The 13792-nt window shown below is 50.9% G+C and overlaps 1 protein-coding gene across 2 annotated transcripts in view; it reads right to left on the minus strand.

Moving 5' to 3' along the window:
• Positions 1-13792, minus strand: part of DHRSX (dehydrogenase/reductase X-linked) — a 141625-nt gene that overhangs the window by 14194 nt on the left and 113639 nt on the right. For both annotated transcript variants that reach the window (XM_059157922.1, XM_059157923.1), the window contains 2 exons: positions 8995-9202; positions 192-399 (listed from right to left, as the gene is read on the minus strand). In XM_059157922.1, coding sequence (XP_059013905.1) covers positions 192-399; positions 8995-9202 — 416 coding nt within the window. The remainder of the gene's footprint in view (positions 1-191; positions 400-8994; positions 9203-13792) is intronic.

Genomic DNA, 13792 nt, shown 5'->3' on the forward strand with positions numbered 1-13792 from the left:
ACCAAAACTGCTTGAAATGCACACAGGGGGAGGCTGTGCTGCTGGGTTTCCGACGTCAGCGACCCGGACGCCGGGTTGCTCGCACTTCTGAGCGTTGACCCAACGGCACCGACGTGGCCTCGAGGGGGCCGGCCAGCCGTGGGGGCAGGGCACAGCAAACGGGCTCAGCAAAGCAACCGCAGGAGGCCTACCTTGAAGAACCACCAGCTGAAGAGCTTCTTGATGAGACGCATGCCCCAGAAGACGTGTCGGTAGAGGTCGGTGTTGACCACGCCGGGGTCGACCACGTTGGCGGTCACGGGGCTCCCCTGGGCGGCCAGCAGCCTCTGCAGGTGGTAAGTGAACAGGACAAGGGCCAGCTTGCTTTGGGCGTAGGCGCCGTGCGGGGAGTAGCTGCGGCTGTGGAAGCAACCAGGGACACGTGTGAGACGCGGGTGCATCCCTCACCTGCCCAGGTCCCTAACGGTCTGGGTCCCTACCTGCCCGGGTCCCTACATGCTGAGGTCCCTACCCACAGAGGTCCCTCACCTCCCGAGATTCTGCACCTGCTGGGTCCCTACCTGCCGAGATCCCTATGGGTCCAGGTCCCTATCTGCCTGGGTTCCTCACCCACTCAGGTCTCCACTTGCTGAAGACCCTTCCTGCTCAGGTCCCTCACCTGCAGAGCCCCCAGCCTCCAGCCCGCTGTCTGCCCCCCGGGGTATCCTGAGGTTTCCTGTCCATTTTCCACTCCACCGGAGGGTTCTGTGGTTTATATGACCTCCCTGGGGCTTCATCTTCCGGGTGTCGTGCAGACGCCTGACTTGATGCGCAGAACAGGACGCCCCCCACGCCCTCCAGCGAGCGCAAAAATGGGGCGATTCTCCCGTTCGCGGGAGACCGGAAACCGCGCCGACAGCCCCGCTCGTTAAGCCTGGGGCAAACACCCTGACTTTTCACTCGCTTTTCTACGGGGAAGCACGTGGTGACATTTCATGGTCATTATACAGACACGCACGCTTGTGTCTCCAGACTTGTGTCGACCTTGTGATCCTCGGGCCTCTGTGACGGGCTAGGAACGTGATCGTCGCATTTTTTTTTAATAGAACGCATGTTGTTAGAGCCGTTTTGGGTTCACGGGGCCATGAAGAGGCAGGGCCAGAGGTTCCCCGTGCACCCCTCCCTGTCCCCACACACGACAGCCTCCCCCATGACCAGCATCCCCTACCCGGGCTGCATCAGAATTTACCTGGGGGTGCGCATTCTACGGGTTCGGGCAAGTGTACAAGGACATGCATACCCTCTGCACTCACGGCCCTAAAAGCGCTGCATGCCCCACCTGTCCAGCCGTCCCTCCCCCGACCGCTGGCCAACACTCGTCTTTGTTTGCTTTTTATCTAGGCACCGACTGAAGGACAGCTCGGTGGCCTCCAGGTTCCGGCCACCAGCAACCACGCTCCTAGCAACATCCGTGGGCAGGTTTCCAGGTGGCTGTGCCTGCAGCCCCTCTGGGCGAAAGTCAAAGAGCATGATTTGGGGACCTCACGGTGAGGGGGTGCTCGGTTCCGTCAGCAATGGCCCGGCTGTCCTCCCAAGTGACCGAGCCATTCTGCATTCCTGTCGGGGCCAAGGAGAGCTCCTGTCTCTTCCCACGCTCGCTCGCCGGTGTCCCAGGTTCCTCCGTCTTAAGGGACCGGCACAGGGCGGCGGGTCAGCAAAGGCGGTCGCTGGGTGAACTTCTCAAGGAGCGCTGCCCGGAAGAATTCTCAACACGGCCGTTGTGTTTGCAGGGAGGGATCACGACAAAGATCTAGGGCAGTTCAGAGCCCGAGTTCCCTCCCCAACGCAAGGCAAGCCACAACCCTCCAATTATCGTCAAGAGACTTGTTTTTGGCAAATGTCTCCCGTCCGCTCCCCGCAGAGGAGAGGAGAAGGCGGCAGGAAACGAGCAGTGATTACGTGCAGGGAAATCCATGCCGAGTTTCGTCTTGGCTTTGGACCACGTATGCGCCACGGGCACGGGCAGCCTCGGACGCCGCCTTCTCAGCATCGCCGGGTTCGGGCCCTTAAAGGGCGTGAAAGATCGATACACCCATTTCTCCAGGGTAAACGATGAGGTCTGCAACTGTGGCTTTATAGCGGAGCCCGAAGAAGAACGAACCAGAGATCGTTAGAAATGCTCAATGGAGGAAAAAAGTCAGTATGTTTCCCTACGGGAGAGATGGACAAAGTCCAAGAAGGAGGAGTGATTTCAGGAGAGGTTTCCCCGGCAGATTTACGGACAAAGCAACATGCACAGCAGAAACGGGAAGGAATCAGTGCAAATGAACAGGAGGACGCGATCCCCCTACTGAGGTTTTTTAAATCAAACCCCGAGGACTGCAAAGGCACTGGGCTCGGAAAACAATAAAGAGATTGAACGTTAACACCGAAGAGGGAGCAGAAACAGAGAATCAAATAACGGGTCTCACCGCGTGAGGGTAAACGAACTAATTCGGGAAATGGCTGCGTGGTTCGGGTCTACACGGAATGTTTACTTCGCTGGTTTTGTACTACGGATTGTCAGGAAGTCGAACCGAAAGACATAAATGCAGATCCTTATTTTGAAAATAATAAAACACTTTTTGGTGTAATTCCTTCAGGAATAATTCAAAGGTCAGTAGAAAACAGAAGTTGGAGACGGTAATGTGGCAGACTTTTGGAGAAGCAGAAAATCTCCTCTCCTATACTTTTAAGTTCTGTCCCGGAGGGCTGCAAATTAAACTGAGGATGGCCAGATGTACAGGGTGAAATCATGCGAATTTTACTTTTCCACTTTACATGTATGCAGGGCTTCATAGGAAAAAGGAGAAAAAAAAAAAAAAAACCAAAGGCACCACTAGGCTTGGGTTTACACACAATTTAACAAAGTTTGGTAAATGGTGCAGGGGTGAGGAGACAAAGGAAAAGGGGTCTGGGCGTCCAGAGGTGGTAAATTGTGAAAAGGTATCTTTTTCATGGAAATTAAAGGGTTAGTTTAGTAGATTTGTGAGTTTCCTGAAGTTCTGCTTTTACTGAGATCTGGGGAGAGCAGGGTACACCTGTCTATACCACATGCAACAACCCATTTTCTATGGGTTCGTGAACGACCCCCACCCCAGCAGTCAGTCCTCCTTCTCAGCAGAGCTGCCCTACACCCCAACGTCCACATTTTGTAGAACCGTCGTCACCTCCCCGTCCGTCCTAGAAAACCACGGACCTTCTGTATTACTTTAACGGTTCCAGAAGCAGTGGTTTTCCTGAAGTCCTCCCCGGTAGATTGGAAACGTTCGCACATAGGACCCCGGGATTCATCAGAGAGACAGTACCTCGCGCCGTTGAAAAACACAATGTCTTGAGTTTTCTTATTTCCATAAGACACACGTGTCCCTGGATTTCGTATCCTCCACGGTGTTTGCCCACGTTTTCAGCTCGACGTCGGCCACTTCCTTCTCTCCCTGCAGCTGGAGGTCGCGAGGGCCCAGCCGACGCAGAGAGTTTAGTAAAAGGGACGGGGTCTTCAACCATGATGTTGATGAATGCTGTGCCCCATGCATGAGTCACCAGTCCGTGCCCCACATGCTGGCCTCGCGGACGGCCTCCTTTTGTACAGATCCGCAGGGACCGTTAGCCGTCCGGATGTGTCTGCTGGCCCCGGGTAAATTCACGTGCGGGAGGCAGCACAGCCGTGGGTATGATGCCTGCGTCCTATAAATCAGCTGCGTTATTTTCCTTCTGGGTCATTAATGCACAAGTCCATGGCCAGCGATGAGGGAATGTCCGCTGGCCACCGTGAACTCAGGAGCTCGCTGGGTCCGATAACAGGTAGTCTCTTAGGGAGCAAGGAAGAGCAGCACCCGTTGGCAGACCAAGGATCCCTCATCTCCAGACACGAGATTTCCCCGGGTACCATGGACACATGCTGCGTCACCCTGATCCCTGGTTTTCCACGTCTGCTATTCCAGAGGACTCTGGAAACACAGAGCGGCCAGGAGGGGCCCAGGAAGCCTGGTGAGCCAAGAAGTGGCTCCACGTCTCCCCGGAAACACCGCAGGACGTTGCTGACCACGTGCACATTTCAGTCCTGAGCAAAGGCCAGGCGTGGCTGTTGGGGGAAACCATCACGGGCACATCAGCAGCCCATCATGCATCCCAGAACACCGCATAAGTCCTCCAAAGCTTCAGGGCTTCACAAACAGTGATATAACAGGCTGGGAATTCGTGTTTCCAAATGCACAAATGGATGAGCTCCCCCCCCCCCCCGGAAATTAAAACCGTTTGGGAAACTCAAACCAAAACATCTCTTTTCCCCACAATGCACACACATGCCTACATCATCTCAAGGGGTTTGGCTCCAAAGGGAGGTCAGCCTGGAAGAAACGGTTCTGGAGAAGCGCAAGGACCTGTCACCTTGGGAACAGTGCACGGGGATCCTTATGCATCGAACGCTGCCCCCCCACAAGGAAGATGTGTTGGAGTCCTGCCTCCAGGATCGCACAATACGACCCTGCATGGGAACAAGGTTCTTAGAGAGGCAACTGAGTTTACGTGAGGGCTTTAGGATGGGCGCTCACCCTGTGGGACTGCTGAATTTACACAAAAGAGAATTTGGACACCGACGGGCACACATGAAGGGGAGATCACGTACAGGGGCACAGAGGGAATATGGTACCCTGAGAACAGACACAGAGATGGGGACACACACGTGCGGAAGTCTGCTGGCCATCCCTAGAACCCCGGAGAGCAGCCTGGAACACATTCTCCCCCAGAGGCCCGGGAAGGAACCAGCCCAGCCCCACCTGGATCTCAGACATCCCGGCCTCCAGAACCGGCAGGCAGTAAACCACCGTGGTTTAGAACAACCCACTCTCCGGTCCTTGGTCACAGCCGCCCCAGGACTCGCATACCGTGAGCATGAGCTATTGCATGAAAGTAAAGTTGCTCGGAATGCAACCCGAAAATGCACTTTCCCGAGGATGTTAATTTGCTCCATATTTGTGCAAAGAGGGGAAGCATCTACAGAAAAAGCAAGGCTTCTGCCTTGAACAGGAGCCACTATGAAGATTTTTAATACTTTATTTATTTGAGAGACGGAGCACAAGCAAGGGGGTGGCTGCAGCTAAAGGGAGAGGGAGAAACATGCTCCGTGCTCCGTGGGGATCCTGGGATCGTGACCTGAGCCAAAGGCAGATGCTTCATGGACTGACTCACCCAGGAGCCCTAAGAAGCCAATGTTTTGCAGGGAGAAGATCCCATGTGGAGGGTGTCTTTGCCCTCTGGAAGGAGACTGCATGGGGGGCACTGCTGTCTCCAGCGGGGTCTTGGTGGACGAGGCTCCATGATGCATGGACACCCACTCATCAGTTTTACCCGGAGGACCATCTTTGTCAGTGACCCCTGGAGCAGCCATTCCTTGGTCAATGAGGTTCTGCTACCTTTGCACTTGGGAGCACCCTCGTCTGTCCTGAGGACAGGAACTAGGACAGGACCAGTCGCCTGCTTTGCGGTGGAGGAGAGCAGACAGCATGGTGCCATGTCCCTCCTTGCCCTGGGCATCCTATGGGCTAAGAGGTGAGGCTCATAAGACAAGTAGAGCATGAACTATCCTCAGCGGAGGTGCAATGGGTGTCTCCAAGAGCGGTCACCCTCAGGGCAGGACCGAAGCTGAGGCAGCTCAGACAAGACTCCACGAGGACCTCTGTGGTCCTGGGCGGCCCATGGCTACAGGAGGCTGAGCACCTAGACAAGCCGGGGAGTGGGGCAGATAGTGGTTAGAGCCCATCACGCAGTGGTGCCCAGGGGTTGGTCAGACACCAAATCTAGACATTGCTGGGAAGGTGTTTTCTTAGACGGGATTAACACAGATATCCGTAGATTTGCGGTGAAGCCCATAATGTGCTCCATAATGCGGGTGGGCCTTGTCTAATCAGTTGAAGGCCCAAAGAGGAACAGTGGAGGTCTCCTCCAAAGAAGAAGAAATTTGGCCTCAAGACTGTATCCTGGAAATTTTCCCTGAATTATCAGTGTTTTGGCTCAAGCTGGGAACATTAACTCTTAGCTGCCTGTCTAGCCCACTGGTCTACCCCGCAGGTTTTGGATTTGTTGGTCCCTCCAACCTGGGAGCCAATTCCTTAAATCAAATCAACCCATCTCTCTCTCTCTCTCTCATACAGACATATAAAATACCAATAAATACTTACATATGTTTTTAAATTAAATGATACTTTTACCTCCTTCTGCGAAACCAAAGCCATTTTCTGACAAAGCTATCCATTTCCTCAGGAGTCAATTCCACTGATGACAAACAAGTTTCAACAGACTCCGCCCACCATTCCCCTCCCCCGCCCCGGGAAAGTATGCAAGCAGAGGCGTTTTCCGGCAGAGCCTTCCTGAGCACCCAGACCCTCCTGTGCGTAGCAGCCCACTTGGATTCTGAAATCACTATGATATAGTGATTCACGCCTTTGGAAGAACATGAATTTTCAGCAAATCAGTCTTGGCAATTACCGCGAAGGACCGGTGGTGTTTACATCAGGAGGATGCCGAGGATCAAGACTTTTCACGCAGGAAAGCAGAGTGTTTTAAGCTCAAGTGGTTCTCCAATTTCAACGTGCATCAGAATCTCCTGGTGGGTTTGTTAAGAGTCTGGCTGCTGGGCTCCCCCCCCCCCCCCAGCGTTTGGGCCGAGCAGGTCTGGGGGGTGGTCTCGGGGTCTTTATTTCTAGTAAGTTTTCAGAGCATGTGGATGAAACTCGCCTGGGGACCACACTCCAAAAACCTGCATCCTGAGTGGTCTCAGTCTCTCTCTCTCTCTTTTTTTTTTTAAGATTTATTAATTTTAGAGAGAGAGTAAGAGAGCAGGGGGGAAGCATAGAGTCAGAGGGACAAGCAGACCACCCCCCGAGTGCAAAATCCAATGCAGGGCTCGATCCCACGACCCTGAAATCAGGAGCCGAAACCAGGAGTTGGATGTGTAACTGATGGAGCCAGTCGGGCACCCCTCGTTGTCTTTTAATTAACATTTATCAAAGAAAGTGACGGAGCTCAGTGCCTGTTCTTTGATTTTTTTTTTGCACACAAAGCTGCAAGGACCTTCGCACCTACGCTCACGCCCACACATGCGTACCCAATCCTGCACAAAGCACAGAGGAGGGCACGGCCGCACTCACATGCCTGCACACGTGTGTCCACGCGCTCACACACGCTCATACTTGCACGCTGGTGCACACATACACCATCCCTGAGCTCCCTTAGGGCACCACAAAGGAGCAGCCCCTCAGGGAAACAGCCATCCCCCAACCACATGCCTTCGCTTCACCTGCTTTCTCTGTGCACAGGCTGGTCCTGCAAGGCTGAGCAGGGACCCAAGTGCCCGGCCAGCCCCCTGCCCAAGGCCCTCTTCAGGATGTCACCTGTCCCCAGGAGCCACAGATACATTCCCTGCCTCCTGCTTCCAAGGGAAAATCCCAGTGAGGGCTCACCTTGATCCTAGAGCCACAAGGACAGAACCCAGTCACCCACCCAGGACCAAGGTTGCCCACCAGATGCGTGGGAACTCTCTGGGAAGACCCCAGCCCTGCTCTCCGGGCAGCTGGCCCCTCGCTGTGCCAGAATGGGACACCGGGAAGCACCCCAGGGTGCACAGCCCGGCCACCCTCCTTCCATATGTCTGCAGGCCCAGAGGCTGAGGGTGCCCACCCCGGTGCACGCCCTGGAGCCGCTCCTCGAAAGCAAGCTCCGCTCAACCACGCATCCAGGTTCTTCCAACAGGGTGTCTACACCGTGCACAGTGAGGGCAGCATTCATGCAAACAAAAATACACACCCCACTCACACGCGGGGCCTCTTTTACCCCGAAGGAGGAGAGAGCGGGAGACACAGATCAGAACGTGGTGCCTCCCACGCCGCCAGGAGTCACCCGGACGCACCACACGGGGTTAGTGGGTTCTATTTACAATTGCAAACGAAGGAGAATATGTCGTTACTTCTGGTACCCACCGCATGCCCAACTTCTGTCTTTCCTCTTTCTACCCAAGAAAATAAATTTAAAAAAAATAATAATAATAACATCACACAGCTAAGCTGCCCGAGGATAAGATGCATGTGGTTTGATGATGACGGATGTTAAATGTACTTCGTGTGATTATTTCAGGATACACGCAACTACTGGATCATTACCGCGGACACCTGGCACTTCTGTAGCAACTATAACATTAGGGTACAACATGTATAATATCATATTATGTAACCATTATAACATTGCAACATGTACAATGTTACGCTGTGTAACAACTGTAACATTATGGCATTCTAACATATACAATGTCACATTATGTAACAATTATAACATTGCAACATATACAACGTTACATTGTGTAACAATTATAACCAGGAAATGCTGTAACATGTATAATGTTACAAAGCAATTATAACATAATGTTATAACCTGTTATATAGTAATTAATTACATTAAATAATGTATAATAATTATACTATAATGTTATATTTGTTATATAACATTATAGTTATACAACATGTATATTATAACAATATATGTTATAACATGTATATTATAACATGTATATTATAACAATAATTACATTGTTACAACTTACATTATGTAACAATTACAACACTATAATGTTATACATACATGTTATGTAACAATTATAGTTCCATAATGTAACGTATGTTATATTATGTAGCAACTATAATCGACATCATAATGTTATTACATAAATAATGCTACATAACAACTATACTACTGAGATACAAACTTGATTATGGTGCTATAGCAATTAAACCTCCATAGAAAAATGCCAAAAACAAAACATGTTTGGGGACTCAGGCATGAAGAACCCTATAAAATGTTGGCATGGGGTTAGGGTTAGGATTAGGGTTAGGGTTGATCCTGATAACAGACCTGAGTCTACATTGATGGTTTTGTACTGTTGACGGGCACCCCTGAGCCCCTGGACGGCCGCCCGCGAGCACCCACCTGCCCTGAAGGTCCTCCATGTCCAGCTCCGCGATGTAATGCGTGGCCGACGAGACGGTCAGCACCCTCGCGCAGCAGCCTGGAGATCCGGACTCCTTCATGGTGTCCAGGAGGAGGTTGGTGAGCAGGAAGTGGCCCAGATAGTTGAGCCCAAAGTGCTCCTCAAATCCATCCCTGGTTCTCCGCTGAGGGACCATCATCACTCCAGCTGGAACAAAAGGAGTTTCAGGGAGACTTAGGACATGAGATGGGGGAGCCGTTCCACAGCCGTCCCACAGACGGGGCCGGGCGCCAGCCAGGAGGATGGGCTCTGGTCCTCGCTGCCATGTCGCCATCCTGGACCTGAGGTTCCTGCTGCTTCGTATGCACGGGGAGAGGCGCCAAGACATCAAGACGCACCTGCAATGCTGCTAAGACACCAGCATCTGGCAGAACGTGAGAATGTCCTGAATCACCAAAAGGTGCCTCCCTGCGGCCCCGGGAAGGTAATTCTTTTGGACAGAACAGCTGTCTGCACAGACAAAGGCTCCCTTGTAGAAGGAGCGTCCTGGACACGTTGGGACGCCGATGTCCTGCATCTGCAGGGTGGGGCGGATGAGGCCCAGAGCCGAGTTCCCCAAACTCACGTTGTCATGTCCCTCGATTCACAGGGCATCCCAGAAATGGGGTCATTCTTCAGGGTGCTTTGCCCAAAACGCTGACCCAGGTATGCACCCCGGCCGTCCCTGCCCCAGACTCCATTCCAGCCCTGTTATTCCACAAACACATCCACAAAAATCCACCAACACATTCATCGGCTCTGTGCTTGCTTCCGCCACTCCCCCCAAGCTCAGAACAACTCCACGCCCGCCAGGACAAAACTCAGCTAATGCCTCCTCCTCCACGTCCTTTCCATGGATGCTGGCTCCCGGATGTAAACAGGAAACATGCCTGGCCCATATCGGTCCGTGTCCTACAGCAGCCCAGCGTGGCTCCCGGGGCATCTGTTGGAAGTCCACGGACCTCCTTGTTTCCTACGTACCTGTGTTGTGTATGGGTGTAGGTGTGCATTAGAGATATGTTTGCATGTGTTGCAAACATAGATTTGTTGCATATGCATATGTTGCATACGTTTGCCTATGTTGGAAGTGCTCATGTGCATTTACACACATGTGCCCACGTGACCACAAACACATACGAACATATGCATTATATGTTTTCAGGCATATCTGAACGCCCGTACTAGATGTATTTATGCAAAAATATCCGTGCATGCGTTGGCGGGTGAAAATGGGCTTCTATTTATAAGTGTGTGAGCAAAGGCATTTTTTTTTAACATATAATGTATTATTAGCCCCAGGGGTACAGGTCTGTGAATCGCCAGGTTTACACACTTCACAGCACTCACCATAGCACATACCCTCCCCAATGTCCATAATCCAACAACCCTCTCCCTAGTACCCCCTCGCCCCGGCAACCCTCAGTTTGTTTCCTGATATTAAGAGTCTCTTATGGTTTGTCTCCCTCCCAATCCCATCTTGTTTCATTTTTTCCTTCCCTAGCCCCCATGCCCCCCCCGCCACCACCTCTCAAGTTCCTCATATCAGGGAGATTGTAGGATAATTGTCTTTCTGTGGTTGATTTATTTCGCTCAGCTGTCTACGGCCATACCACCCTGAATGCACCCAATCTCATCTGATTTATTTCACTCAGCATAATACCCTCTAGTTCCATCCACGTCATTGCAAATGGCAAGATCTCATTTTTGATGGCTGCATAGTATTCCATTGTGTATATACACCACATCTTCTTGATCCATTCATCTGTTGGTGGACATCTAGGTTCTTTCCATAGTTTGGCTATTGTGGACATTGCTGCTATGAACATTGGAGTGCACGTGCCCCTTCGGATCACTACGTTTGTATCTTTAGGGTAAACACCCAACAGTGCAATGAGCAAAGGTATCTGCATACACCTCAGTGTTCCCACCTCATGTGCTCACATATGTATTTATGGGTAATGCACACATGTCAATGGCCGTTTGTGCAGGACTCCCACAAGTTTCTGGGTCTGTGTGTATTTTGAATTTGCAAATGAATCTGTACTTGTGTACAATGTGCATGCACACAGGCATGCTTAGCTTATTTGTGTGTATTTGTACATGCTTAGATTTGAGGTGTATCCCTTTCTCTGGGTAGATGGATTTGCATCTCTGTATCTGTTTGTATTGTTGTGTCTTTTACAGGGACATACAGGTATATATTTGCAAATGTACATGTGTGTGCGTAGGCACTTCTATGTGTAATTCTCTGTGCTTTTCTATACATGCAGACAGTTTTCCTGCTGGATTGCAGGATCCTTCCCTGCCCACATAGACCACAACGCATGCCCCATCACACCCATGCCCACACAGGATGCGTTTGGTGCATTCACGGCTCCACACATCCTGCTCCCATGCCAGCTTATCACTTGTGGGGTGCTCAAGGCAAAGGAAATGTCTGGTCCAGGCTGTGGGGTTCACGGCATAGTATAGTGTTTTGGGTGCAGGAAGGTGGTAAGTCACATTAAAGAGGTGGAAATGAATGGATAAAGAAGATGTGGTCCACATATACAATGGAATATTACGCAGCCATCAGAAAGGATGAATCCCCAACTTTTGCATCAACATGGACGGGTCTGGAGAAGATTCTGCTGAGTGAAATAAGTCAAGCAGAGAAAGTCAATGATCATATGGTTTCACTTACTTGTGGAGCATAAGGAAAAACACGGAGGACATGGGGAGATGGAGAAGAGAAGGGAGTTGAGGGAAATCAGAGGGGGAGAGATGGACCATGAGAGACTGTGGACTCTGAGAAACAAACTGACGGTTTTGGAGGGGAGGTAGTGGGGTTGGGTGAGCCTGGTGTTGAGTATTAAGGAGGGCATGTATTGTACGGAGCACTGGGTGTGGTGCATAAACAGTGAATCTTGGAACGTTGAAAAAAATAAAATGAAATGAAAAAAAAAAAGAGGTAGAAATGAGAGCCCATGACCTCTATCCCCCACACACCTGCTAAGCTATTTTTTTTCAACATCCCTGAATGCCCAGCCCTCTGAAAGCACATCCAACAGATTGAAAATAGATCCCCTGAGCTTACTACTTCCTATAAAACATCCCTCGTGTAGACCTACAGGGAGAAGACCACCATACATCAGGAAACAAAGCCACGTGAGTCTCACACATCCAGTAAAAGGTGTATTTAAGAAGATCCACAGTCACTCAACTCAGCTGAGAAAACATTCCCAAAGGGCACCTGGCATCCATGGGTTTATGCGGATGTGAAGTCTGGCATTTCAAGGACAGGGAAACATCTCCCTGGTGATGCCATTTTCTTGACTATTTTATTCATTGTAAGGAAGCCAGAAAAGCAGAGCTAGAGGATGATAAGATTCCCAGTTGGAGGAACGTGGCTCCTCATGGCCACTCGGCTTCTACGAGGCTGGCTGAGAGGGAACCTGAGCTCGACGCATCTGTAAACCAGTCTCCACATGGTTTTGATACTTGCTTCCTTGGGAGAGGGACTCTGTGTTCCATCCCTTGGATCTTGACCAACTCGTTAGCTTTCTGTAATGAGTACAATGTAGCAGCCGTGACAAGGCTGGGTCAGGAAAGAAGGAGTGGCTCCCACCTCGTTGCTGGGAATGTTGGGAAGAACCAGCTTCCCTTAAGAAGACTGGCTGGTGCCTGTGAGACCGCCATATTGGAGAGGACTCATGGAGGTCATCTGGCCAGCCATGCAGCTGAGCCTGCATGCTGGGCAGTACCCACTTTCCAGCAGTAAAGCAAGGACATCTAGACATCCAGCCCCGCATGAGCCATCAGATGAACAGAAGCCCAAGCTCCAACTGCACAGGACACCCAGACCTAGACCCGCCCAAATTCCTGTGTGTCCCCAAACTGCAAGCAATAGAAATGTTGATCTTTGAGCCACCGGGACTGGACATGGTTTGGAACACAGCAGTAGCCACTGGAATATCACGGCATGCATAAATGATCGATTCTTGGGATATCACGGCATGTGTAAATGATCAATTCCTAGAATACCAGTGCATGCTTAAATTATTAATTCCTTAGATACCAGTGCATCTCCATTTTTATCAACTCTTGGCATATTGGTGCACACCTAAACGATCCATTCTTGGAACATCATGGCATGCATAAGTCATTAGTTCCTGAAACAGTGTGCATCCCCATTACCCATTCCTGGAACATCCCTCTGTGCCTAAATGATCAATTCTTGGAATATCTCTGCGTGCATAAATTATCAATTTCCACATTAGAGAGCCCCATCTCATGGGACGAATGACTGTCACTAAACTCAGCCTTCAAAGTATCCAGATTCATTGGAAAAGATCCCACATAATGGATTAGGGGATGTGAGGCTCCACGGGGATTATTAAGAATTTGGGGGTGTTGCTCTGCAGCGAGCTCCTAGTTCCGAGTGCCTCACAGTAACTCTTGTGAGTTACTCCCTTCCTTGCGATGGCCTCTGGGTGCCTGGAAGTTAGTAGCAGAGAAAATGGCTAGGGGACTCTGGTCAGCCGATCCTCGGGGCAGGTGCACGGACCTCGGGGCTGAAGTGTTGGACTCATTAGTTTTTTCCAGGGTGCACACGGTCCAGTAGGTGGGAACAGGAGCTGAAGGACAACAGCAGCCGCATCTCCTGAAGACTTAAAAGATCCAGCTCATTGCATTTCTATTATGGATTATCTTCAAGAACGTACATGACAAGCTAACATGGGGCAACGGTTGAGCTGGGGTGAAATGCCAGCATGGATC

This window comes from Mustela lutreola, chromosome X, assembly GCF_030435805.1.
Source record: "Mustela lutreola isolate mMusLut2 chromosome X, mMusLut2.pri, whole genome shotgun sequence".
NCBI lineage: Eukaryota > Metazoa > Chordata > Mammalia > Carnivora > Mustelidae > Mustela > Mustela lutreola.